At 37.7% G+C, this 27,266-nt stretch overlaps 2 protein-coding genes across 4 annotated transcripts in view; both read left to right on the top strand.

The window, feature by feature from the left end:
* The first annotated feature begins 1,032 nt into the window (after positions 1 to 1,032).
* On the top strand, positions 1,033 to 16,917 carry LOC139746345 (xaa-Pro aminopeptidase 3-like). Of its 2 annotated transcripts, XM_071657519.1 has the most exons (7): positions 1,033 to 1,163; positions 5,082 to 5,242; positions 8,408 to 8,560; positions 9,417 to 10,059; positions 10,200 to 10,441; positions 11,207 to 11,327; positions 14,378 to 16,917. In XM_071657519.1, the coding sequence occupies exons 1-7, from the start codon at positions 1,106 to 1,108 to the stop codon at positions 14,545 to 14,547; spliced, it is 1,548 nt and encodes a 515-aa protein (XP_071513620.1). In that variant the 5' UTR covers positions 1,033 to 1,105; the 3' UTR covers positions 14,548 to 16,917. The 2 variants fall into 2 exon arrangements, with proteins under 2 accessions (XP_071513620.1, XP_071513621.1); XM_071657520.1 differs by lacking the exon at positions 8,408 to 8,560.
* A 3,647-nt stretch (positions 16,918 to 20,564) lies between these two features.
* The window catches only part of LOC139746254 (uncharacterized), a 140,458-nt gene continuing 133,756 nt past the window's right edge, over positions 20,565 to 27,266 (top strand). The window contains exons 1-2 of one of the 2 annotated variants that reach the window (XM_071657275.1): positions 20,565 to 20,766; positions 26,295 to 26,402. In XM_071657275.1, the coding sequence (XP_071513376.1) occupies positions 26,307 to 26,402 (96 nt within the window). In that variant the 5' untranslated portion in view covers positions 20,565 to 20,766; positions 26,295 to 26,306. The remainder of the gene's footprint in view (positions 20,767 to 26,294; positions 26,403 to 27,266) is intronic. The other variant, XM_071657273.1, reaches the window with a different exon arrangement.

Raw genomic sequence — 27,266 nt, 5'->3', positions numbered from 1 at the left:
GCTCATGACAAGATTTTCACTGAAGTCCCTGAGAAAGGAGGAGTAGAGGTGTCACATGGAAGAGATCACCGGTAGCCTTAGCACTGCGAAATCCATAATAATGATCAGAAAGAAGGTAAATGGACTCTGTGTAGGAGAAAGGGAGATATAAGAAGTTTCAAGGACCTTGGAGACAGGTGGAAAGATTACATAGGTATCGTGTCTTAAAAATTGGCAGCATAAAGGCATGTTTTCAAGAGTACGAAAGTGTTTTTCTTTTTGAGGTGAAATAGCTCTGCAAGGATAGAAGCTTGCCCTCAGAAATGATTAGCCACAAGGATTACTCATGCCTTAAAATATCTGCGGATGATGGTAAGGTCACAAAAGAAGTGAAGAATGTTAAGGATTGCTTCCACTTGCAATGGTATCTAGGACAAACTCCAATCTTGGTCTGATACATGCTTGATGATATTCAACCAGAGTGAATCGACTGTAACGATGATGGGACTTAGTGGTACAAGGCCTTGTTACGATTATTATCTTGCAGGATAAAAGCTTGGAATCCATGGGTGAGATATGAGAATGAACAGTGTACCAATATTGTTGCCTGAGCTCAACCTTAGAATTGCTTGGAAGACATTGTCCGTTTGCAAATATATGAAGGGCATTCAAACACAAAAATTAGAAATCATTCAACAAAACTGCTCTCAGAGTATATCAAACCAGAACTAGAACAAGCTTCTCAAGTCTGGTCATCACACTTAAAGAAGCAGTAAAAACAAATTGTGAAGGTTCAAAGATATCCGAAGTAAGAGCCGAGTTAGAGTGAGGGTATACATTTATCCACAGTGGATGAGAGCACAAGGGGTAACCTTACCCTTACCATAAACCAAAACAATCTGACGATTAAGCAAGCAATGAAATAAATAACATTTCTTTACACGTAGTGGATGAATGGAATAACGTAAATTGCTAAATTTTGAATGCTGGATATTTACTAGTGTTTACAATATTAGTCTGATGGTGAAGAAAGTTCAAAAGATGGGCAGCCAACAGTGTGAGATGATTACATATAACAAACCTCTGGCAACCACCGGTGATCAGCTGATCACCAAAACAAACCACCATGAGCGTCTTGAAGACTTGTCTGCGTTTGTGTAGCAGATCTGAAAGAAACTGCATCGGTATGAGGAGTGATTCTCTTGTATGACTAGATTCGAGTAATTATATGCACAGTGAAGAGAATTAAGTTAAATTTCCAGTATTTCGCCATTTGTGTTTTGTCTTGATTCGACATTGTTTTGTGTGTTCCCTTGGGACATGTGTTGCTTGAGATATTGCCGTGGATTATCCCGTGCCATAAAAAGCTTTAAACGCGGCATAATAGTGCGTGCCAAATCTAAAGATTATTAATGATTTATCTTTTAGTATTTCCTCACGTACGAAGTTATGTACAAATGGTCCCACGTACGAAGTTATAAGCAACTGGTTCTACACGATTTATGTACAACTGGAGTACGAAATTTCCTCTATCAATTTATGAATGATAACGAAACTTAACATTTGAATGTATGCACACTGTAGATTATAATAAAACTATTGTAGTTAATTGAATCCCATTTACCCTGTCTAGTGTCAGTAAATAACTCATAAGTGGTAAGAGTATCAAACATGATTGAAAATTTGGGATTCAGTAACAGTAGCATATGGAGGTAAAAGAAAAGCATATTAAATGAGTGGAGACACTCGGTAAAAGTGACGTAAAAGGGTATTGCTGAAGTATAAGGATATTGATTAGTTCTACATAGATAAATAACTGATAATGGGGAAGGCTATAACTTACTTTAATGTCTATCCATGTATCTCTATCTCTGACACCTGTTCCCTCCTGGAACTCCTTCAAAGGGATGACCGCAGCAGTAGGGTCTCCATAACTAATGAACTCCAATGCCGCTTCTTAGCCTTTAGTGCCTCACTGTTAGCAGGCCATTGAGAGACAGCAACTTGAGTGCATTGTTTGTACAGGCTCCTACCTAATGCTTCTACAGACTACTTCTACCTAATGCTTCAGCCTAATGTTTCTACCTTCCACTCCTACCTAATGCTCCTGCTTAAATGTTCCTACCTACAACTTCTATATTTTGCCAAAAAGTAGGGCCAGTGTATGGTACTCTGCAGGAAAATCTAGTGTTACAATGGATGAGCTGTGTGAGTTAAGTGTTGTCAAGTGTTATATGTAACAAGGAGATATTATATGTTTGTGGACATAATGCCAGTAGTCCACGTGTGAGTGAGGGAGAAAGTAGAGATGGCTACTTATGTCAGAGGAGTGCAACTTGACAAACACTGAAATGCTAGCTCTTTATGTAGCTGTTACTAAGCCTCCTGATACCCAGATGGGTGATACTGGTGATACACCTGGTCATTGGCTGCCTACCAACTACTACCTACACTTAATTATACGAACCTCATATTTTCCTTAATCTTGGTAACCATTTCCATTATTCATTTAGTTATTATTGTAAGATTACTTGAATCATTATTTCTCATCAGTACCCTTGTAAATCACTTCTTTGTGTCAGGAGTCCAATTGTATTCTTTTTGGTAATTTGTTAGAAAGCTGATGCTCATTTTGTAAGTCTGGGATCTTCACTCTACTTGTGCATTCCTTGTTTTTTCGTAACGAATGATTTACGAATGTGGGTTTTTTCATTTGCACTTATGTGTCATTTCTCTAAATATTAAATATTTGTTTATGGTAGTTATGAGGGAGTGGAAAGAATGTAGGGTTGAATGATAATAGATAAATAATTCTAGAGCATGAAATTACTTAGAATTTTGATTGGTACACAGATTTTTTTTTTTTTTTTTTTTTTTTATACTTTGTCGCTGTCTCCCGCGTTTGCGAGGTAGCGCAAGGAAACAGACGAAAGAAATGGCCCAACCCCCCCCCATACACATGTATATACATACGTCCACACACGCAAATATACATACCTACACAGCCTTCCATGGTTTTCCCCAGACGCTTCACATGCCCTGATTCAATCCACTGCCAGCACGTTAACCCCGGTATACCACATCGCTCCAATTCACTCTATTCCTTGCCCTCCTTTCACCCTCCTGCATGTTCAGGCCCCGATCACACAAAATCTTTTTCACTCCATCTTTCCACCTCCAATTTGGTCTCCCTCTTCTCCTCGTTCCCTCCACCTCCGACACATATATCCTCTTGGTCAATCTTTCCTCACTCATTCTCTCCATGTGCCCAAACCACTTCAAAACACCCTCCTCTGCTCTCTCAACCATGCTCTTTTTATTTCCACACATTTCTCTTACCCTTACGTTACTCACTCGATCAAACCACCTCACACCACACATTGTCCTCAAACATCTCATTTCCAGCACATCCATCCTCCTGCGCACAACTCTATCCATAGCCCACGCCTCGCAACCATACAACATTGTTGGAACCACTATTCCTTCAAACATACCCATTTTTGCTTTCCGAGATAATGTTCTCGACTTCCACACATTCTTCAAGGCCCCCAGAATTTTCGCCCCCTCCCCCACCCTATGATCCACTTCCGCTTCCATGGTTCCATCCGCTGCCAGATCCACTCCCAGATATCTAAAACACTTCACTTCCTCCAGTTTTTCTCCATTCAAACTCACCTCCCAATTGACTTGACCCTCAACCCTACTGTACCTAATAACCTTGCTCTTATTCATATTTACTCTTAACTTTCTTCTTCCACACACTTTACCAAACTCAGTCACCAGCTTCTGCAGTTTCTCACATGAATCAGCCACCAGCGCTGTATCATCAGCGAACAACAACTGACTCACTTCCCAAGCTCTCTCATCCCCAACAGACTTCATACTTGCCCCTCTTTCCAAAACTCTTGCATTTACCTCCCTAACAACCCCATCCATAAACAAATTAAACAACCATGGAGACATCACACACCCCTGCCGCAAACCTACATTCACTGAGAACCAATCACTTTCCTCTCTTCCTACACGTACACATGCCTTACATCCTCGATAAAAACTTTTCACTGCTTCTAACAACTTGCCTCCCACACCATATATTCTTAATACCTTCCACAGAGCATCTCTATCAACTCTATCATATGCCTTCTCCAGATTCATAAATGCTACATACAAATCCATTTGCTTTTCTAAGTATTTCTCACATACATTCTTCAAAGCAAACACCTGATCCACACATCCTCTACCACTTCTGAAACCGCACTGCTCTTCCCCAATCTGATGCTCTGTACATGTCTTCACCCTCTCAATCAATACCCTCCCATATAATTTACCAGGAATACTCAACAAACTTATACCTCTGTAATTTGAGCACTCACTCTTATCCCCTTTGCCTTTGTACAATGGCACTATGCACGCATTCCGCCAATCCTCAGGCACCTCACCATGAGTCATACATACATTAAATAACCTTACCAACCAGTCAACAATACAGTCACCCCCTTTTTTAATAAATTCCACTGCAATACCATCCAAACCTGCTGCCTTGCCGGCTTTCATCTTCCGCAAAGCTTTCACTACCTCTTCTCTGTTTACCAAATCATTTTCCCTAACCCTCTCACTTTGCACACCACCTCGACCAAAACACCCTATATCTGCCACTCTATCATCAAACACATTCAACAAACCTTCAAAATACTCACTCCATCTCCTTCTCACATCACCACTACTTGTTATCACCTCCCCATTTGCGCCCTTCACTGAAGTTCCCATTTGCTCCCTTGTCTTACGCACTTTATTTACCTCCTTCCAGAACATCTTTTTATTACACAGATATGTGTAATATAATATTAGCTTGATTCCCTCATTCTGCTAGTGGCTGCTGGCATTTGTAATAGGTGTTGAGAAAACATAGAAAAAACACTGGGATAGACTTCGTAACCATTGTTTTTATGAGTTGACAATTGGTTTCCTTTCAGATAGACTGACACTTTTATTCATTGCAATTTTGGTCATATATATATATAACATGTGTATGTGGGTGGGTTAGGCCAAAATTCACTCACTTAGGGTGCCTATTCAGTACTCATAAAGATGTAATTTTATAGGTCTAGCTGCAGTAAAGCAGCGATTGTGTCATTCTGTGAGTCAAGTTGGGGAACAGAAGCAAGATGTTTCAAGACTTGAAGAGGAGAAGCAACCTCAACGGCTCTGTCGATCTGGTCAGCCTACACCTCACTCGCATCCACATCTTGTTCAACCTGGCGAGGTCATTATAGATTATCTGTATTAATGTTGAGCATTTGCCAAAATGAGAATATCATCATATAAATGTTATATCTATCTATATCTCTGATGCAAGTTCCCTCTAGAAACCCCTATCAAGGGGTGGCCAAGGTAAAAGAGTCTCCTCTTATTCCTATCCTTACATCCCTCCCTTGCATACACCATTCCATGTATTCTTCCACTTTTTCTATCCCTCCATTATTCCTGCAGCCTATTTGCCCATGTCACAGGTGGTCTTCCACTTCCACTTGCATTCTTTCCACATGCCCAAAGCACCTCAAAGTAGTATGTTTTACCCATTCTACCACTCCACAGTTCACTCCCTTTGAATTCCCTGCCATACCACATCTCTCATACACCATTTCATTTCTCTCTTCATTCCATATAGTCACCCCACATGCTCTTCTTAAATAGCTCATTTGCACAGCCTGGATTCTTGACGTCTGTTACTTATTCTTTGTCCATGTTTCAGCTGCATAGGTCAGGGTTAAGAGGACTATGCTGTCCCATAATCTTCTCTTCACTTCCATACTTTTCACCTCTACCCTTCATTATTCTATTAAGGGACCAAATGACTTTTCTACCCTGTATTGCTCTCTCCCTTATTTCTCCTTCCATATCACCACACTTACTTAAGACAGTTTCTAGATACTTAAATTCCCTCCCTTCTTCCAGTCTTTTTTTCCCCATGTCTACAGCATGATTTAGTACACTTTCTCCTTTCACTCTGTATGTTTTTACAAAATCTATATTTTCACTCTGTTTCCTTTCAAACACCATTACTTTACTTTTTCTTGCATCTATCTTCAATTGCCTATGCTTACACACATCATAAAACACACAACCTTCTGCAACTCCTCTTCTCTCTCAGCAAAAACACAGTATCATCTGCAAACAGGCTTGCCACTAGCCACCATATTTCATCTCCACGCACCGTTTCTGCACCCCTTTTCTCTAGTTTTCCTTTCAACTCTCTTATCATTCTATCCATATATATAGTGATAAATAATAAATTATTTATTTATTCATTTTACTTTTTCGCTGTCTCCCGCGTTAGCGAGGTAGTGCAAGGAAACAGACAAAAGAATGGCACAACCCACCCACATACACATGTATATACATACACGTCCACACATGTAAATACACATACCTATACATCTCAACGTGTACATATATATACACATACAGACATATACATATATGCACATGTACATAATTCATACTGTCTGTCTTTATTCATTCCCATCACCACCCCACCTCACATGAAATAACAACCCCCTCCCCCCACATGTGCACGAGGTAGCGCTAGGAAAAGACAACAAAGGCCACATTCGTTCATACTCGGTCTCTAGCTGTCATGTATAATGTACCGAAACCACAGCTCCCTTTCCACATCCAGGCCCCACAGAACTTTCCATGTTTTACCCCAGACACTTCACATGCCCTGGTTCAATCCATTGACAGTACGTTGACCCCGGTATACCACATCGTTCCAATTCACTCTATTCCTTGCACGCCTTTCACCCTCCTACATGTTCAGGCCCCAATCACTCAAAATCTTTTTCACTCCATCTTTCCACCTCCAATTTGGTCTCCCACTTCTCCTCATTCCCTCCACCTCTGACACGTATATCCTCTTTGTCAATCTTTCCTCACTCATTCTCTCCATGTGACCAAACCATTTCAAAACACCCTCTTCTGCTCTCTCAGCCACACTCCTTTACTACCACACATCTCTCTTACCCTTTCATTACTTACTTGATCAAACCACCTCACACCACATATTGTCCTTAAGCATCTCATTTCCAGCTCATCCACCCTCCTCTGCTCAACTCTATTTATTGACTCTATCTATTGACAACACGTTGACCCCAGTATACCACATTGTTCCTCACTCTATTCCTTGCACGCCTTTCACCTTCCTGTATGTTCAGGCCCTGATCACTCAAAATCTTTTTTACTCCATCCTCCCACCTCCAATTTGGTCTCCCACTTTTCCTTGTTCCCTCCACCTCAGACACATATATCCTCTTTGTAAATCTTTTCTCACTCATTCTCTCCATGTGACCAAACCATTTCAATACTTCGTCTTCTGCTCTCTCAACCACACTCTTTTTATTACCACATATCTCTCTTACCCTAGGGATAGGGGAGAAAGAATACTTCCCACATGTTCCCTACGTGTTATAGAAGGCACCTAAAAGGAGAGGGAGCAGGTTGCTGGAAATCCTGTTTTATTTACTGTCTTTGTCTCCCTTCTTATTTAGCTCCCTCCCAGTTTCAAGCCTTCGACCTAGTAAGAGTGTAGTGCTGTATGTTAGGGAATTATGGAAAAAATAATTTCTGTGCATGTCAAGATTTTAAAGATTCAGAAGTGATATAAAGAACACATTCAGTTGAACAAAGCTATCAATTTATACTTTAGATTATTTCCATGTGTCATTCCAAATTGTGTCATTTGACAAATTTACCAGTGTCTCATAAACTAGCACACCATGAGTCTTTGAAAAAGTCTTCTGGCAGACCACTAAGGAAAATTCAGAATATATGATTCCAGATGAAGGATATAGTAGAGAAATAAAAAATGATATAAAAGTATAGGGGTTTGTATGCCATTGAATTTGAGAAGATACAGTATATGATACATGATTTGTTAATGGTTAAGGGTGATAGTTAAAGAAACCAAAACTTTGTTGTTTTATCAAATAAATGTTGATTATTGTGATTTTTTTGTGGAGTTGTGTGGAACCTATATGGAGGAAATTCTCTTTGAATCCTCTAGCACAAAAGTTGCAACTATTATAGGTGTAACAAATGAAAACAATGTTATAGAATTCAAACCTACTGTACAGAGAAACCTCTTATGTATATTATCCCTGGGGATAGGGGAGAAAGAATACTTCCCACGTATTCCTTGCGTGTCGTAGAAGGCGACTAAAAGGGAAGGGAGCGGGGGACTGGAAATCCTCCCCTCTCATTTTTTTATTTTAATTTTCCAAAAGAAGGAACAGAGAAGGGGGCCAGGTGAGGGTACTCCCTCAAAGGCCCAGTCCTCTGTTCTTAATGCTACCTTGCTATCGCGGGAAATGGCGAATAGTATGAAAAAAAAAAAAAATATATATATATATATATATTTTTTCCTTTTAAGGTCACATTTGGCATATCCCGTGAGGAATTTAGTGAACGGCGTCACAAGCTTATGGAGAGTCTTGGGAAGAAGGAGGGTAAACACCATGTTGTTATTCTTCCAGCTACTCCAAAACGATATATGATAGACAAGATCCCGTATTTGTATAGACAAGTAAGCACCACACAGTAAGCTCTCACAACATTATGGCAGATATTTTGGAATTTTTGAAATATCCTTAAATGCCTATCTGAATTTCAGGTTCAGAATATTATAGAAAAACAAACTTGAATAAGTTGTACTGAAAATTTCTTAGTTTTGCAAGTATTCATATAATGATCTCTAGTCTTATGACTGCTGCTACAATTTTTTTCTGAGTATGAAGGCAAGCAAGTATGAATATGTACTTGTGCACATATGTATATGTTTGTATTTGTGTATATTTTGATATGTATATGTGCATGTATGGGCATTTATGTATAAAAAAATGTGCATATAAGTGGATGGGTTGTTCTTCGTCTGTTTCCTGGTGCTACTCCTCTGATGCGGGAAATGGTGATCAAGTATGATAAGTAAAATACATGTGTATCCAACGTATCAGTTTTTGCATTTCGAGCTGGGTGATGGTTGCAGAATCTTACAGAAATGTATCACTTGTGGGAAACAATCACACTTTCAGATACTGAAGATTCAGCAACAATTTGCTAAAGAATTCTATATTTTGGTTTGGCTGTTGTGTGGAATTACTTTTTGCACTCACTAAAGAAAATAACTTATGACTAAAAATGATTCATAGCTATGTCTCTTCCTTGTATATCACTTGACTGTTCTCCATCTATCTCATTCTTGTATCTCCCCTGAGATACATACACATACATACACACATGTATTTAGCCATACTTACTTGCCTTAACTCAGTTACATACTGTTTAACACATGATAATTGAAAATTCTTTTCTTACTGAAACCATTAAACCATTATTCATTGGTTCATGATATTCATAATGGTAATGCAGGCTTTATATTTCAGGACACAGATATGCTTTACATGTCTGGTTGCCTGGAACCTGATTGTGTTCTTGTCCTGCACACTTTACAAGGCAGGAATGCTCCAACTCATAAATCTGTAATGTTCACTCCACAACATGAACCTTGCCAGGAACTATGGGATGGTCCACGCACTGGCCCCTCAGATGCCCCTCATGTTTGGGGTGTAGATGTTGGGTTACCTTTGAATGAACTTACACGTTATCTTGGCAGTTTAGAATCAGACCTAAATTCCCCTACTTTGTGGTACCACTCTCAGCATGCACCCAATCCAGATATTCACCGCCAGTTAAAAGGATGGCTGTTAGGAGGTCGACAGGGAGGGATGGAGTCACCAAAATCTCACATACATGCACTTAGAGTTATCAAATCCCCTGCAGAAATAGAACTAATGAGGAGAACATGTAGAATAAGTGGAGAATCCATAGCAGCCACCATGCGAGCCACAAGGGCACCAGTAATGGAGCACCAGTTATTTGCTACAGTAGACTATCAAAGTCGGATGAGAGGTGGAGATTACTTAGCTTATCCTCCTGTAGTAGCTGGTGGGCCCAGAGCCAATATAATCCATTATATTAATAACAATCAGATCATCAATCCTGGAGAAATGGTACTGATGGATGCAGGTTAGTATAGTTCTTGATATTAGTGTACAGTTGTTTTGTTCTTTAATATTTCACACATTCTCATCATTGCCTTGAAGTTATGGTGCAGAAATTTATCTTTGAAATTGTTACCAAATTTTTATCTCCACATCTGGTTGCAGGTAGTGAGTTTCGTGGTTATAGTGGTGATGTTACTCGCACCTGGCCTGTTAGTGGGGAGTTTACACCAGCTCAGCGTGATGTATATGAAGCAGTGCTTGAAGTGCAACAAATTGTAATAAGTGCCTGCATTCAACATCCTACTTTTGATCAGCTTTTCTCAATAATGTGTGCTAAGCTTGGTAAGGTACTCCAGGAGCTCTGTGTCTTACCTTCAAGCTTCTCTGAAGGAGAATTAATGCGAGTGAGTACTGCAGATCATATGTGATTGGTTTAATTTTGTTTATGGGGATTTGCTGTATATGGTAGGCTTAGGTTTTGGTACATTGTATGCAACAGCTAGAGAGTAGATGTGTGCAAAGAGGCCATTGTTCTTGTTTTCCTGACATTGCGTTGTTATGGTGGGAAAAGCAGTTTTGTGTTAAAAAAAGGTTTGATTGTCATAGATAATTTTAGTATATATTGAGAGCAGGAAAAAAGATTACCATTAGTATATATATCATGTAATGTCTGGCCATCAGTATGTGTGTCCAGTAGTCTGATAGTCTCTATTATCATATATTTAGTCATCTGTCTGTTACATTCAATGCAGTATACTATTTTTGAACCTGGAGTTATTACCTAATGAACAGAATGCTTCTGTCATTCACCCAGGACCAGCTGGACTAGATTAAGTGACAAATTCCCTAATGAATTATGATGCTGAAATTAAGTATCCATCCTGTCTATCTATCTACTATAACATTGTTCCCATTTTTTACATGGATTAGATGTATTAAAGTAAAACATTAGTATTCATGCCTGTGCACTTACTTTTTTTTCATTTTGCATGCTAGGTTGATTTATCATATGAAATCAAAGTCCCCATTCATACATCCACTGTCGCATACAAATGATTCCATGAATCCCATCACACATTATACTTCTGGTTGCTTCATCTTTCTGTTATTTATTATATTCCATTAATACTGTTGTCATAAAGTTTTCAAGTGTATTTCTTTTCTTTTAGGCTGCATATGGATTTTGCCCCCACCATGTAAGCCATTATCTTGGAATGGATGTCCATGACACACCTCTTGTGCCTAGAAATCGCCCGCTGAAACCTGGAAGCATAATTACTGTTGAGCCTGGTAAGAACAAAGTCTGGTTTAGTGTGGGTCAAAATGGTCTGGAAAAGAAAGAGTATAATGGCCTTCTATGCTGGGTGAGAGGGATCTTAACCGTATCACCTTTTGAAGGTGGCCATAAAAAATTCTTTATTTACTTGAAACTTTTATTGAAACTTAATACTTATTTGTAGTAGACAAGGTCCTAATCTGCATCAGTATTAGGTGTAAACAAAGAGCAAAAATACTTAAAAAAGATCCTGGCATTTTGCTGTTCTCATTTGTTACTTTAATGGGTGAAAGTTAAAAGTGAAAGTGAACAAAAATAAGTTAGTAAAGATCAGGATAGTTTGAGAGGAAGTCTGAAATGGGAGGACTTGGAAAAAGTTGTGTGCATAAGAAAACAGACAAGGAAGTTCTTACAGGCAAAGAGATGAAGAGGTGGAGTGATTATTTCGAAGGAATTCTAAATGTTCAGATGATAGAATGGCAGATGGGAGATGGTTGGGATGTGGAGGTATGCAAAGCAAAAGAGTTATGGCAAATGGTTTGGTGAAAAGGGAAGAGGTGGTGAATACCTTGCATAAGAGGAAATGTGGAAAAATGGTTGGATTGAATGGTATTGATGCTGCATTGACCTTTTTTGTACAGTATGTGGAGTGATTTCTAGACTCATGGAGCCCTGGACTTTCTACACCATAAGTAGCCTTTTAAAGCTTTGAAAACCACCAGTGTTCGCTGCCTAAATGGATAGTTCATCCCACCCGTCCACCAACTTAACAGTAAACAAGTACCTCTTAACATCCTTTCTAACAAGTATGTTACCCAGCTTTTGTTATGGCCTTTGGTTACTCTAGTGACCAGAGGCCATAATGAAAAGTTGGGTACAAAGCTTAGAAAGGATGTTAAGAACTACTGGTTTAGTAAGGTGATGGATGGCTGGGATAAACTTACTAATGAGGCAGTAAATTCTGGCAGCTTAGAAAAGCTTAAAAGGTTACTTGTTGGTAGAAAAGGTTCAGGAGATGGGGCTCCCTCTCCATACTACAATAAGTAGTTACTACCAAAGTCCACAGACCTTTCTGTTGTTTCCCAGCAACCACCACATATGCTCTGGTTCAGCCTATCAGGTAGCAAGTGCTTTAGGATGAAGATTCTGCACTCAAATGCAGACAGCCTGTTAGCAAATGGAAAGGAGCCAGAATTTAGGGACTTTGTAGGTGACAGCTAGAGGGTGGATATGAGTGAATGAGACCATTTCTTCAACTGTTCCGAGTGCTAACCCAGTTTGATGTTATTCAGCGAGTGAAAAGTCATCTTTGATGAGCCTGTATCATTTTTGGTTGAGACAGAATACAATCTTGTCAAAGAACGTGCCTCAAAGAAATTTATCTTATGTTAACTACTGAATCTAGCACAGCCTTGGGCTGCAGGAGTGCCTGGAAAAGCCCGTATGAATATGTACATATGGATATATGTATATATCTGTGTAGGTATATGTATGTATACGTTCAAATGTATAGGTATGTATATGTGCATGTGTGGGCATGTATGTATATATATATATTTGTATGTGGGTGGGTTGAGCCATTCTTTTGTCTGTTTCCTTGCGCCACATCGCTAACACGGGAGACAGCGACAAAGTATAATAAATAAAATTAATATAAATATACACACACACACACACACATAAATTTCCATGCACATACATACACATACACAGACATAAACATATATATACATGTACATATTCATACTTGCTTGCCTTCATCCATTCCTGTTGCTGCCCTGCCACACAGGAAATAGTTTTTTAGCTACCATGTCCTGTTACCTTGATGATGCAGAGGGTGGCGATCGGGTGTGGGGAGGAGAGAATGTATGAGCTATCTTTTTTCCTTTCCTTCATGCATTTTTCCTGTTTTCTGTGGGGCAGGGTGGTGCCACATCAGGAATGGATAAAAAGTGAGCAAGTATGAATATGTACATATGTATATACATTATACATGACAGCTAGAGACTGAGTGTGAACGAATGTGGCCTTTATTGTCTTTTCCAAGTGCTACCTCGCACACATGAGGGGGGAGGGGGTTGTCATTTCCTGTGTGGCGGGGTGGTGACGGGAGTGAATAAGGGCAGACAGTATGACTTATGTACAGGTGTATATATGTATATGTCTGTGTGTGTATATGTATGTATACGTTGAGATGTATAGGTATGTATAAGTGCGTGTGTGGACGCGTATGTACATACATGTGTATGTGGGTGGGTTGGGCCATTCTTTCGCCTGTTTTCTTGGGCTACCTCACTAATGTGGGAGACAGTGACAAAGTATAATAAATAAAATAAAATGAAATAGTATGTGTAGGTGCGTATATGTACATATATGTGTATGTAAGTGGGTCCATCTTTCTGTGTCTGTTTCCTGGCACTAACACGGGAAACGACGATCAAGTATGAAGAAATAAAGAGTATAAAAGTAATGAAAGGGTAAGAGAGAGGTGTGATGCTAAACAGTGTGTAGCTGAGAGAGCTGAAGAGGATGTGCTGAAATAGTATGGACATATGGAGAGAATGAGTGAGGAGAGGTTGACATAGAGGATATATGGGTCAGAAATGGAGGTAACAAATAGACCGGGAAGAGCAAATTGGAGATGCGAGGATGGAGTGAAAAAGATTTTAGGCGATTGGGGCCTGAACATGCAGGGGATAGAGTGAATTGGAATAATGTGGTATACAGGGGGTCAGTGTGCTGTCTGTGGACTGAACCAGGGCATGTGGAGTGGCCAAGATAAACCATGGGTGGGGAGTTGTGGTTTTAGTGCACTGCACATGACAGTTTAAGAATGGATATGAGTGAATGTGGTCTTTCTTTTGTCTGTTCGTGGCACTACCTCACTATATGGGAAATGTTGATAAAAGGTGAAAAAGGAATATATATATTTTTCATGATACCCCACATCTAAAGTTTATACTTATGTTTCACTTATAATTCTTTTAGCTTTTTTACCCATATATCATGTATCTTAATGCTAAGTATGATAAATTCCTGTTCAGAATAAAAGTTATCTTTTCAGGTATATACATAAGTGAAAACAACACCACTGTGCTGTCCCGCTACCTTGGCATGGGGATTAGGGTAGAAGATGACATTCTTATTACTGAAGATGGTATAGAAGTGCTCAGTAACTCTTGTCCAAAACATCCTGATGAAATTGAAGCTATTGTTGGTGCTGACTACAAGTAACTTCACTGTCTGCTTAGTATTTTGATGTTCTTTACTTCTCTTGATGTCAGTATTCAAATTCTTAGCTCTTGATGTGGCTCATTATGCTTTGGAATGTTTCTGAAGCATAGAGAATGTTTGATATAAAGTCATAGTACAATTTTGAAATAGATATATGTCTCTGTATACAGTATTTGAAATGTATTTCCAGACTGAAAAATATGCTTTTGAGTTGGACTGATAATTTAATGCCTATCCATTGTTTTGTTGCTTACTTGTTCACCCTTATCACATGAAAAAGGGAGTGTGGTGTTTTCATATTTCATGAGTGAGATGTCTTGCAGTCTCTCCTTATGCTGTTATGGGGAAAATTACTAATAGAAAAATGTTCCAGTAAGTCTTCACTAGACTTATAACAAGATTCCCATGTGCATAAGTTATGATTTATTGTTGATGTATTATCATAAGCAAAATTTATTGGATGAACATTTTACACATAGTAAGAGCATTTTACATATTGCATAGGTAATTTTGAAACCTTAGTAATTCTTTATAACAATTGTATTTAGCCATACTTTGCTGTGTTCATAACTGCCAGTGTATTGTTAATACTACCATACCTCTGTTTCCTCCAGACTTGTTATGTAAATGCTGTCATGAATGTTTCTCTGATAAGGTGAATTCCTTATTAGGATTGGTAGCCTGAGAATGTGCACCATTTGCTGATTATACCCTTTAGATATTACTTTAAGTTGACTTGAACAAGGTCCTCAGATTTGTATTGGCTCTACACTTTGTATTTCAGTTGAGTAACTTTTTACATTTTGTCATGTTATGGAAGAGGCACCTTATGTATAAAACAAAAGCAGTCTGTATGGTATATCAGTTTCCATAGTTAAATGAAATTTTGATACAAGAGGGTGAAAAGTGTGGAAGAGTTAAAAGTATGGGGTTTATCAATAAAAGGAAAGCCCATGTAGTATTTGGAAGGAAATTAATTAGAATCTAAAAGAGAATAAGAAGGCATTCTGGCAGGAGGTGACTTTTTTTTTAGAGTAGAAGAGAGGTATTAGGAGGGAGTGAAAGTTTGCTAGGCAGGCCTAACAAAGGATGAAGTTTGTAAAAGATAGAGGAATATTTGAAAGAAATGATGGGAGATAATGTGAAAGAAATGTCTTGCAATGCATCTTTCTGAATTCCTAAGCATGCTTTGTAACTGGCTATTTATTCTTAAGGACTTTTTGGTAAAGTTTTGGATTTTCTTCTGCCTTGTCCATAATATTCTTTTCAACATTTCTCTGGTCTTTTTTTCATATCATGCTATACTTGTTCTTTGCCCTCTAATACCTTAAAACTGCTGGCTGGTTGGAATGTTCCCTATAACTGTGTCGCAGCACATCTTGAAGCTCCTTTGCTTTGTGACATGTCTTATTAAACCAATCTTCCCTCTTTCTCAACCTTCCCTCTGTGTATATAAGGACAGAGGTATGCTTGTTCCTACTTCATTGTAAATTTTTCAGAACTCTCTACCATAGTTCCCTGGTTCGTGGCTACAGAAATCCATTTCCCAGTCTGTGTTACTGTAGAAATTGTGTATTTTCCACAATGTATTTCCTCTTTAGGTCTTGTCTCATCTTTGCTCTTGTAACATCTTCATGTACCACATATTCAAACCTGAGCAATACTTGATCTTTTTTTAAAATGGTGCATCATATTTGATCTCAATACCATGCTAGAATGTGTGAAAATAAGATTTATCAATGATGGTGTTTCAAACCCTCTCATCGTAGTGTGTTCATTGACTTACTGGTTTAGGGAATTTTGTTGTATATAAATCATAAACTTGTGTCTTTAGGTCTACCTGTCATCATGCATATCCAAATTGTAATTTTGTAATAACTGTATATTGTCTAAAGTTTCTGACAGCAACTTTAGTTACTCTGGAGTTTTCTCTACATATATCCGTGATGATGAAGGAATTCATCTTTTTGATAAATCTGATTCTCTTTTCAGTGAAATGTTTTGCTGGATTTTTATTGTTTGTAGTGAAACTGATTTAACACTAAACATATGACTGAATTTACTTGTGTTGATTTGCATGCATATTGAAGAAAATAATGATTAACTTTGGAGGTTGTATTATAGTGTGCCTATTATTGAGATTAAAGATTAAAATTGTGGATGTATATGTAAAGTATTGTAAAAAGAAATTTCATGTAATGATTCTAAGCATGATTTTGAGATAAAATTGTTTCCATGCTAGGATATTAGGCAAAGTATGGTTTCTGTTTATATTAAAAGTGTAAATACTTGTTCTCAGTCTCAAAATTTTCAGGTATCATGAAAGACCATATTATATATTTTTATCAATAAATTTCAGATAAAAGTTTATGACAGTGTAGTTCATTTATGTACATACATACAACAGACGACTGCTGCCATACATAGGAAGATGGTTCTGCAAAAGTATCCTCACACACCAAAGTTTTTGAATACTCCTTGACATTCATCCAACTGAGGTCTCTAGTCCATGCACGAGTACTTCCTCACTCTATCTGTTCAGCTTAACCTCCAGTCTTCCTGTACTCAGATCTCAACATCACATTGTGCTTTACCATAACTCACCATTTAAAGTACTTTTCTTTATTTGCCCAAACAAATTTAGTATAGTATGAAAGGATGAAAGATGAGTGTTCCTCTATGTAAACATAAGGGGAAATCAAAGAGATTGTAACACCAATAGTCTGATTCTTCATAGCATAGTTGGCAAGTAATTCATGATGTTATTTTAGCCCCACGATCCTTTAATGGATGCCCCTTTTCATTCGTGTTCCTCATGTACTCCCAGAGATCTTCGAATGAAGTAGATGTTGAAGTTTGGTCAGTGTTGGGCTAGTGATGTTGTTAAATATTTTGTGCCTTCAGTGGATTGGTGAAAACATAAGTAAGAAAGGTCTTGTGTGGGATCTGTTCTGTACATGCCTTCTTGTACCGATAGATGGTGGTTAGGTTTAGGCAAGGTATGTATGTTAGGTCCTCTTCCACAGGCACATTTCAAGAGAACAGATTTGCCTAGATTAATGTAGATGGTACTTTAGGAACAAGTGTTCATTACCATTCTTTTATGTAAAATTCAACGATATATTTACTCCAGCAATTCATGGTATCTCTTCAAGTACTTGGTGGTAAATAACTATTTTATTCAGAAATACCCCACCACAATAAAATTCAGTGTGAGGAGATTGGTTGGAAGATTTTGGAAGGAAACTAAAGGATTTGTTTCTTATACTGAAAACTAACTTTATTTCATACACACTGTTGATGAATTGCCTGAATATATGTGAAGTTATGTGGCTGGTATGTATGGGGAGGATATTGGAAGTGTTGTTTCTTTGGAAAAATTCTTGGTCTGCACCCATAATCACTTAATAAAGCCCTCCATAACCCCATTATTACTTAAAGTGGGCACAATTATTTACCATTCAATTTTTACACAAGCATGAGCACTCCGATGCCTTCCCCTCTCTCTGCTAAACTCACTCTCTGTCTCTTTATGTTTTCATATTACTCATGTTCTTTTTCACTTTCCTCACCAACTGATACATATCATAACTGATCTTCCTATTAACTTAAGCATCCATCAAATTACAGTTTCCACATGGTTGCTGAGTATGCTTGACCTTCTGCTACATACATGGCTATGCAATTCTTTTGGTGTCACTGAAGATGGCAGAATTTTTTCTCACAGCTCCTTAATGATGGAAGAGACCTCAATAGGCCACTACTGGAACAGTAAGTTAACTGAATATTAAAAACATAGGCAAGAAAAATTAGAACATCAATTATAGACACTGTTTCCTGATGCAGGTTTAAAGTGAACTTGGCATCAGGGCCTGATGAAATACCATCTATATTCTTAAGAAAAAGATAGCAAAACCCATTAATGTTGAAACAAAATATCAGTCAATCAATAGCATACATATATCAAATAGCATATATAATACAATACACAAGGAGAGTCTAAGCTACGTCTTGAATAGTAAAGACCAGTTATCCAAACATCATATGATTATTTATGAAAAAAAAAACTAGTACAAATAACCAAAAATGACTGATTTAATGAAGCCCAGTATGGATTTGTGTCAGGCAAAGACACACACATAACTAATAGTTCACTAAAACAATATTTAAAAAAAGATTGCAAGGAAAGAACAGATAGTAATTTCTTAGACTTTGCTATAGCATTTAGTGAAGACTACCGGGTTTTATGAAAGGAAATGGTAAAACAAAATATTAAAGACTAATTAGGAAAATAGATCAAAGTTTCCTTATTGGCATAGAAAATTCAGAGTTGAGGCAACCTGAAGCAGTGGATGTTCTGGGGTACTAGTAATCATGATCTTAGATATGAATAAAGAAAACCAAGTACTATGTAGAAGCTTATAAGTGGTTATGGTACTAGGATCAGCAACAACAAAAAATTGAACATGACTGAAAAGACGAGATGAATTGGGTTAATGATAGTTGATTGGCTGGAGAGGAGGTGAAGCCTTGTTGATTAATGGAATTTTTCCCATTCGGATGAGTTTGGATTTTTCTGTCATTAAGCCCTAAGGCTGTTGGCTCTGGCCTGACTACTGTCAGTTGCTTAATACAGCCGCCATGTTCACCGCTTTTCGCTCAGGGAATACGAGGTCAGGTGGTGTCACCTGGTGGGGCTTGTTGGCCGCAACATTTGGAAAATGTCGCTGCATATTATGTATAGCTTTTAAAAATCTATTTACTATATGTATGATGTTTGACTTCATCAAAGATCTATCAAGGGGAGGGGCAAGAATATTTTGAATCCATGGTCACGATATACATATTACGATGATACAGACCAAAATCCTTAGCGTGGCCCTACATAGTAGACGTAGCATTTAGGGTCAGTTCATTTGTGATCAATTCTGTTGCTACATTACTAATCTTGGAACTCTATATATTTTTAGGTCTTTCTTACACACTACGAGTTCTGTTTGAAAATGAATAAACTTCTAACTCTCCCAAATTTTGTATTATTCTCATTTCATTCACCGTCTTGAAGGTGTCATTGAAGGCCTATTTTTGATGAATTGGATGCGAGTCTGGGTACCTTTGACTTGAGAGACAATGCAGCGGGGAAACAAGCTTGAGACTCCATATAGAAAAAGCCCCAACATTTTTGTGTGGCTTCCACCTGCCTATCTTCCATCCAGCCAGACTATTTTTTTCGCGACCTAGATTGTGCATAAATCTTCAAGGACATCGTTCTCTTTCTTACCAATGGTTAAATACAACTACTTCTGATTTGCATGGACTATAGCTGATACTATGATTTAGTGGGAATTATTGGATTTATTCAGCTTTTATATAAAAAGGGTTCAGCTTAAAGATGCAACCCAAGAGCACCTTAAATCTAATTCAGCTCCTCTTGTATGAGGTTTAAAGTTTGCCAGGTCAAGGCCGGATCGCAGTTCATTTTCAAAAGAAGTAAATTGCATGAGACGGATGATGAAAAGAATTAAACATATGAAGGTCAGAGGGTAAGCGTATTGCGTATATTGACGGTCTGGAGACAAAATGCTGATCGTGATAAAGTGCGTTGCGTGATGGACGTGTGAATGGTGCTGGTCTCACCCGGCGACGGGATGTAATTTTTTAATTAGGAGTTTTTTTGGTCTGTTCAGCACATTGTATTAAAGAAATATGGTTTACGCATGAAAGTTGAGACATTACATGACCTTAAATCACCCGTCTGCGACGAGGGAGTCGGATATTGCAAAGAAAAAAATATATTGACGCAGAAAGAAATAAACTTCTCAACATGAAAAAATGTAATATAAAAAGGGCAGCCTTAATGTTTTAGAATAATAAGGCAAAGAAGAGAAAGGGCGAACTTAAGGATTACGTTTTAAAAACCCCAAAGATCAAAATGCATTAAGCCTGTGACCCAGATAAAAAAAAAACAACTTTGGACTAAAGATGATATTCATACATAACAAGTCTTATACAAAAGAAGTAACAAGGAGGTGTATATATATCTTTCATTCTATGTCGTGTTATAAGTTAGTGAGGAGTGAGGTAAGGTGGATCAACCTCACACAAACTGCCAGACAATAACAACAACAACAACAACAACAGTTGAGCGTCCCTGGCAGCTGGCGCAGGCAGGAGGTCCAGGCCACAGGCTCCAACCTTATCATTTCTTCTGAAGGTTTGGTACATTTATCATAACTCTCTTCTCTCTAAGGTTTTTTATTACTTAATGGATGGAAGAACTGGTGTATTGGCGTTGGCCAAATTTGGCCGAGGGGTAATCGGGGAGGTGATAAGTGATAGTTGACCAGTGACAGTTTATGATTATTGAAATGCATCAAGTGATCTACCTCCATTTATTAATCGACTTTTGCAAGTGAATGAGGATGGGATACAATAATAAATATTTTGTGAATGGAAATTGAATCAGGCAACGAGTTCACAGACCACTCGTTTCTCCCAAACCCAACACCCTAATGAGTTAGAGCCTAATGAGTTAGAACCTAATGAGTTTACTAGATTGATAGATTACCAGTTTCAGCCTCAGTGGTAGTTATTAGGTTGTGTGAAAGCAGCAATTTCGAGGCAAACATATCAGTGGATAACATATCATGGGATGATTATTGTTATTTAGGTTTAATTTGCAGTTTAAAGGCATGACAGAAGTAATTTGAAGAATTGGAAGAAAAACGTATCACTGACTCTAGAAGGCCAACGAAGGGATACAGTGACATAATTATTTGTAAAGTGATAGACTAGGAGTCGCCCCCATCACCCATCAACGTTTTTCCAGGCTAGGTTAAGGTAGGCCACAAACTGAATGTAATCAAGGCCAGTTTAACCTAGTTTAGTTTAGTTATACATTGAAACTAGTTTTGGATATTGATTAATTTTGTTTTACAGTGATGATAATGTGTTGAAAGAACAGAAAATTTATGTGATATGGGATATTGAATTATATTTTATTAAGTTAATTAAGGTGATACTGGTTAAGGTAATTGGAATTAAAGAAAATGTGGTGTTGATGAATGTAAATGTTGGTGAAAAATTTGTGAAAAAATCGTTGGACTCAATGAAAACCTCTCCAAACCTCCCTAGCAGCCCAAATATATCTTAAATGTCGTTAGTCTAGTCGAAATTATATTAAAAATACATATGATTGTGCATCACACTTAGTGCTGATGAATGTCAACAAACATGAAAAACCAAGCGGCTTTTTATACCACAGTCCAACCTCTCGACAATCAGCCATATCATGTGGTCCATAGCAGCTTATCACATAAATGTTTGTCTATTTCTTCTCTAAATTGTAGCTACTAGGGAAGGTTAGGTGAGATTTTCATAAGTTCACTTGAGTGTTAACAATCATATAATCTATTTTTACATTAAATTACCGCACAGTTTTCCAAATAATTGTAAATCTCACCACTATTATTCAGTATTATTGAATCAAGTATAATGCTCCAAATCATGCTCTGACAGTTATATTCTTTTCTCAGAACACTATACTATCATTGGAGAGCAAAATTGCGGTATCTAAAGTGCTTCGGTGTTTAGCTAAACTCATGATTTACCTTAAACATATGTACAAATAAACAGAACCTTGGAAAATCTCACCTGATTTTCTTAGCACCTCACACATACCATAATTTTGATGTTATTTGGAAAATATATGATTCTTGTGGTGTAATGTTTACATCTGGCTTATTGGAGACTTGAGCACTGTCTGTGTTTGTTTCCACATAAAGCCAACGTAGGAAGCATGAACCAAGAATACATCTAAAACCACAAACATGCTCCACCGGATGGCAGTAGGATCACAGTCTTGGTAAATTTCAACAGTAACATTAAAATGTTTGGTGAATCTCAGCTCTTATGCAAAGTTAGGTGAGGTTTTCATGGATTTTGTTGTTTTTTTTATGAATCTTTCACTTACAGGTACTTTTATATTGAGTAACCCAACTTTGCCTCAGATCTTTAAGCCCTCCCCATTATCAGTTATATTTTTCTGTATCAGAAAAACTACAGATCATGTTCATTAGGTCTTGATCACATCTGTCATACTTCTGCTTCTATGGTGCTCTGAAACTGCATATTTACTGTTAGTAGGAACATATCATCTTTGGTTATTACTTTAAAGAATGTATTGTTAAGTTTATTGTGCTGGTAGTGTCTTTCTTTTCACAAGTATCTGTGGTTATAGAAAAGAAATACGCAACCAATCTAAGAAGCATGACCTGACATTCTTAAAACGCTTGTGATGGGCAACTGATTATGTTTTTTACTTTCCCTTTGCCCAGAAAACAGCCAGATCCTTTTTGATTTATGAAAAGATCCACAAAAAATAATAAAACCTTTGTTTATTTTTTGAATTGATTAAGACTTAAAAGTTTCTGGTGTAACAAAATTTTCATTTTCTGCGTTGGCCAATCCTACGTCCTGAAAGTAGCTTTTATTTATATGATTAGATGCACAAAAAATGCTCGAAACTATTATTTTTTTGGTTGAATTGAAAGTATTCCACACTACATACTTCAACTATTAATTCCTCTGTCTGATACCCTCTTTCTCTTTTGAACTATCATGTCTTTTAATTCTGACCTGTTTAGTATCTTCAGGGAAGCAGTAACTTGGTTATGTTCATTAGTGCCAAAAACCAATTCCTTCCTATACCTCTTTCTAAATCTCACGCATGTCTTGTTGAATTTTATAGCACTAGTTCAACCATGCAGTAACATGAATGTGTTGGACATAACTATATCTTCCTCTCTCTTCTGGAAGCCTCATCTTATGAACATAAAATCTGCTTCTCAAAAGCTTGAAATGTTGTATGAATGTAGTAATCATATCTCTTGAGTCCCTATGCCTTATCTACAGGAGCTTTATTCACCGTAGTATGGAGTACTGTTCACAGATCTTAGCTGATTCTTTTTTCAATCTGTTTAACAAGAATTATTTCAGCCATTGTTATGAGATGTCTGTGTGTGTACCTGTCACTTAGGTTTGGACCCCATGACATTCACTTGGCTGTAGCATCCCATAGATTCTGTGTGAAGACCACCCACATGACAAATGAATGTTATGATACCTCCTTTTTTCTTACGATAGTCAAGGTAGAATTCTCTTCCATCTTTCGTCACTTCCTTCTTACAACCTTTCTACCTTTAAAAGTCAGTTCTATGGATGCTCTAGAACCATAATTTTTTTTTATGTACTTTGTTTTTCTCTCATCCAAGGTGGCCATGATTAGAGCATATTTATGCCAGTGTCTGGCTCTCTGTATAAAAGACATATGTGTGTATTTAGATATTTTTTTGTAATATGTGTGTATATACCTGCATTGAAAAATATTTAATGAATATATACTGAAACTATTGAACAAATCTTATCCAAAACCCTGCCTTGAGTAAACTCCCAAAATGTATAATGTAGATTAAGGAAGAGATTTGCACAAGCTCATCAAGGTTGGCCAATCATACTGCATGTACAGATTTACAGATAACTATGCCCTCATTAGAATTACTTTCCCTGTCTCCAAATTGAAGATGGAAGGATGAAGTTGAAAAGGTTTTGAGTGCTTGGGACCTTAACATACAGGAGGGTGAAAAGTGTGTGTGGGATAGAGTGAATTTGAGGGTTTTGATGACAGAGGCCAGCATGCTGTCAGTAGACTGAAACAGGGCATGTGAAGTAGCCGGGAAAACCATGGAAAGGTTTGTGTGGGTTGTAATAACCTGTTTGCAATTGCCTATTTGTTCTGTATGGTGAGGGAGTTTTACAGTCATGGGGCCTATCTTTTGAACATTCTCTGCTGTTATAAAACTTTTTGAATTCATAAACTCCTGTGGAGTGAAAATTTCTTTGATAAGATTGTACTCCCAACAACGCAACCTCATCAAAGTTGTCATGTAACTTTAAGCAGGTGAAGTCCGGCTATATATATATAAAGAGCGTGTAAAAGAAGAAAGTTGAGAGTGAATAAATACGAGGTTTTTAGATCAGCAGAGTTGAGGGACTAGTTAGTAAGGGGTGAAGGTTTGAATGGAAAAAACTGGAGGAAGAGAATTGATGTAGTTATGTGAGAGCAGACATGGCAGCAAATGGAACCATGGAAGTGAGTGTCATAGGGTGAGGGAAGGGGCAAAAGTTCTAGTAGTGCTGAAGAATGTATTGAAAGAGAGAATGTTATGAGGGAAGGGCAAAAGTTCTAGTAGTGCTGAAGAATGTATTGAAAGAGAGAATGTTATCTGGGAGGGCAGAAATCATTATGTTTGAAGAAATTGTAGTCCCAACAATATGATATAGGTGCAAGGCATGGGCTATAAATGAGGCTATGTGGAGGAGGATGGATTTGGTGGAAATGAAATGTTCGTCCTGAGGATGATATTTGGTGTGAGATGGTTTGATCAAGTAATGAAAGGTAAGAGAGAGGTGTTGTAATAAAAAGATTGTGGTTGAGAGAGCAGAAGAGGGCTTGCTGAAATGGTTTGGATATATGGAGAGAGTGAATGAGGGAAGGTTGACAAAGAGGATATATGTTTCAGAAGTGGAGGGACCAAGTAGCTGTTAACAGCGAGACCAAACTGGAGATGGAAGGATGGAGTGAAAAAAGTTTTTGAGTAATTGGGTCTGAAAATACAGGTGGGTGAAAGGTGTGAATAGGATAGAGTGAATTGGATCATCGTGGTATATTGGGTTAACATGCTGTCACTGGACTGAAACATCTGGGGTAAACCATGGATAGGTCTGTGGGCCCTGGTTGGGGATAGGGTGCTGTAGTTTAAGTGGATGACATAACAGCTAAAGAATGGATGTGAGCAAATGTGGCCTTTTTTTGTGTTCCTGGTGATTAGGAATGAAATTTGTATTATTAGAATTTTGAAAATATTTTGACTCGTATTCCTGAATTACACCAATAAAAACCTTTTGTTGTTGAAATAAAAAATATGTATGATTATTTTTACTGTTTTTGAATTTTAGATATTTTGCTTTTCAATAAACTGAATTATGGCATATAATTCTGACCAATCAGTCAGTCTGTAACTGGTAGACTTTTAAAGAATTTCTGTATGAAAAAAATTCTTGAGAGTAGTGACATGTTTAAATGGTAGCTTTTAAAGTTTTAAGTGTTTAAACCTGTCTTAAACAGAAAATGAAGCAGGTTATTTATATTATACTGGGAAAAGTTAATAGAACTCTCCTTTTCTAACATCATGATCCATTCATAAATCATAGCACCTGCATATAAACATGTAGTATTTGCCGAATAGTATGATGAGAACTCAGAAGTGTTATCATAGTTTGAAAATGACATTCCTTCTTGATAAGAATATACCCTTGGCATATTGTGTTTTACTACTTATGACAGAGGACCAAGGTATAGAATATTTAGGGAACCCCATCTACCTCACTTCCCAGCCTACCTCTTGCATATAATTGTGAAGCCGAGTGATGTAGTTCTTATTTTTGATTGAATGATTGGTTTTAAAAGAAATTATTTGACCAGGTTTTATTGTCCGCATAATGTCTTAGAAGTCTGTACCTGCCTGAATGAAGACTCACTTTGGGTATTGGTTGTGCAATAGCATAAGATGCTGAAGGTAAACTGGTTTTGTTCACAAAGCAGTTGTGGTTTTAAAGGAACAATTGTAAGATTTGGATAATGGCAAGGATTCCATGCTCATGAAGTAACACCAAAAATTTTATTTCAGACGCCGACCAACATGTATAATGGCATTGGACTTCCTACAGCTCGAGGGTCAGGCACTAATGGATATGTGCAGCGGAATTTGGCTCTTATTCGAAATGCCAAAAATAAGGTAGGATGAACCTTTTTCATAAAAAATAATGAGGCATTTTTTTTTTATCCAGCCAGAATATTCCAAGCCCTACTGTTCTGGCCTTACCTTCTGCTTTACTTTACCTCATGTATACTTTGCATTGAAGCTTAGTTTAGACTTTCACAGCTTCATCTAGGACCAAGCTGCACATTTTATTTTAAAGATCAGTATAGCATGCTTGGGGTTGTGGCTTCCTGGCTTACACAACCAGTAAAACCCAAGCTTTTTAGGTACACTGTTTATATTATTTTTCTCCCAGAAAGACTCTGATAAGTGGTATAGCTGCCTACAATAATTTCATGCCTTATAGAGAAAAAATAAGAAAGTAATAGTCATTCTTCAGGCACTAGTAAATCTGCTTCTTGAAAGAGGACATTTTAGGAGTCAGGAAAACATAGGAGAGAAGTAGTTCCTCAGTTTAGCTGTGGTATTGAGGGAGCAGATGTCAGATCAGTCAATCCTCAAGTTGCCAGTACTTGCACAGCAACTGAGATATAGTAGCCTCTTGGGTGCTGCATGATTTATCTAGAGGAGATGGCAACGTTATATCTTTGCAGAAAAGAAGACATAAAGTTAAGAGAAGAATAGGTCCAAGTTGAGTAATCTCTCAGTAATTGGTGGAAACAAATGGCAGATAGGATTTTAAACAGTGTATAGATATTGATCTTTTATGTAACAGTGGAAGCAGGCCTGTAAAGTTCATCAAATAATGATGCATGCAGTTTAAGGGTTAACATACATTGGGCTTAGGTTGACATACTTGGGTTATGTTTGAAGGCTGTGTGTATGTAATCCTCCCTATAAAACAGGGAATGGAGTGGTGATGATAGATAGATTGGTTGG

The sequence above is a fragment of the Panulirus ornatus genome, chromosome 64 (assembly GCF_036320965.1).
Source record: "Panulirus ornatus isolate Po-2019 chromosome 64, ASM3632096v1, whole genome shotgun sequence".
Classification (NCBI taxonomy): domain Eukaryota; kingdom Metazoa; phylum Arthropoda; class Malacostraca; order Decapoda; family Palinuridae; genus Panulirus; species Panulirus ornatus.
This window is presented reverse-complemented; position numbering and strand designations above follow the sequence as displayed.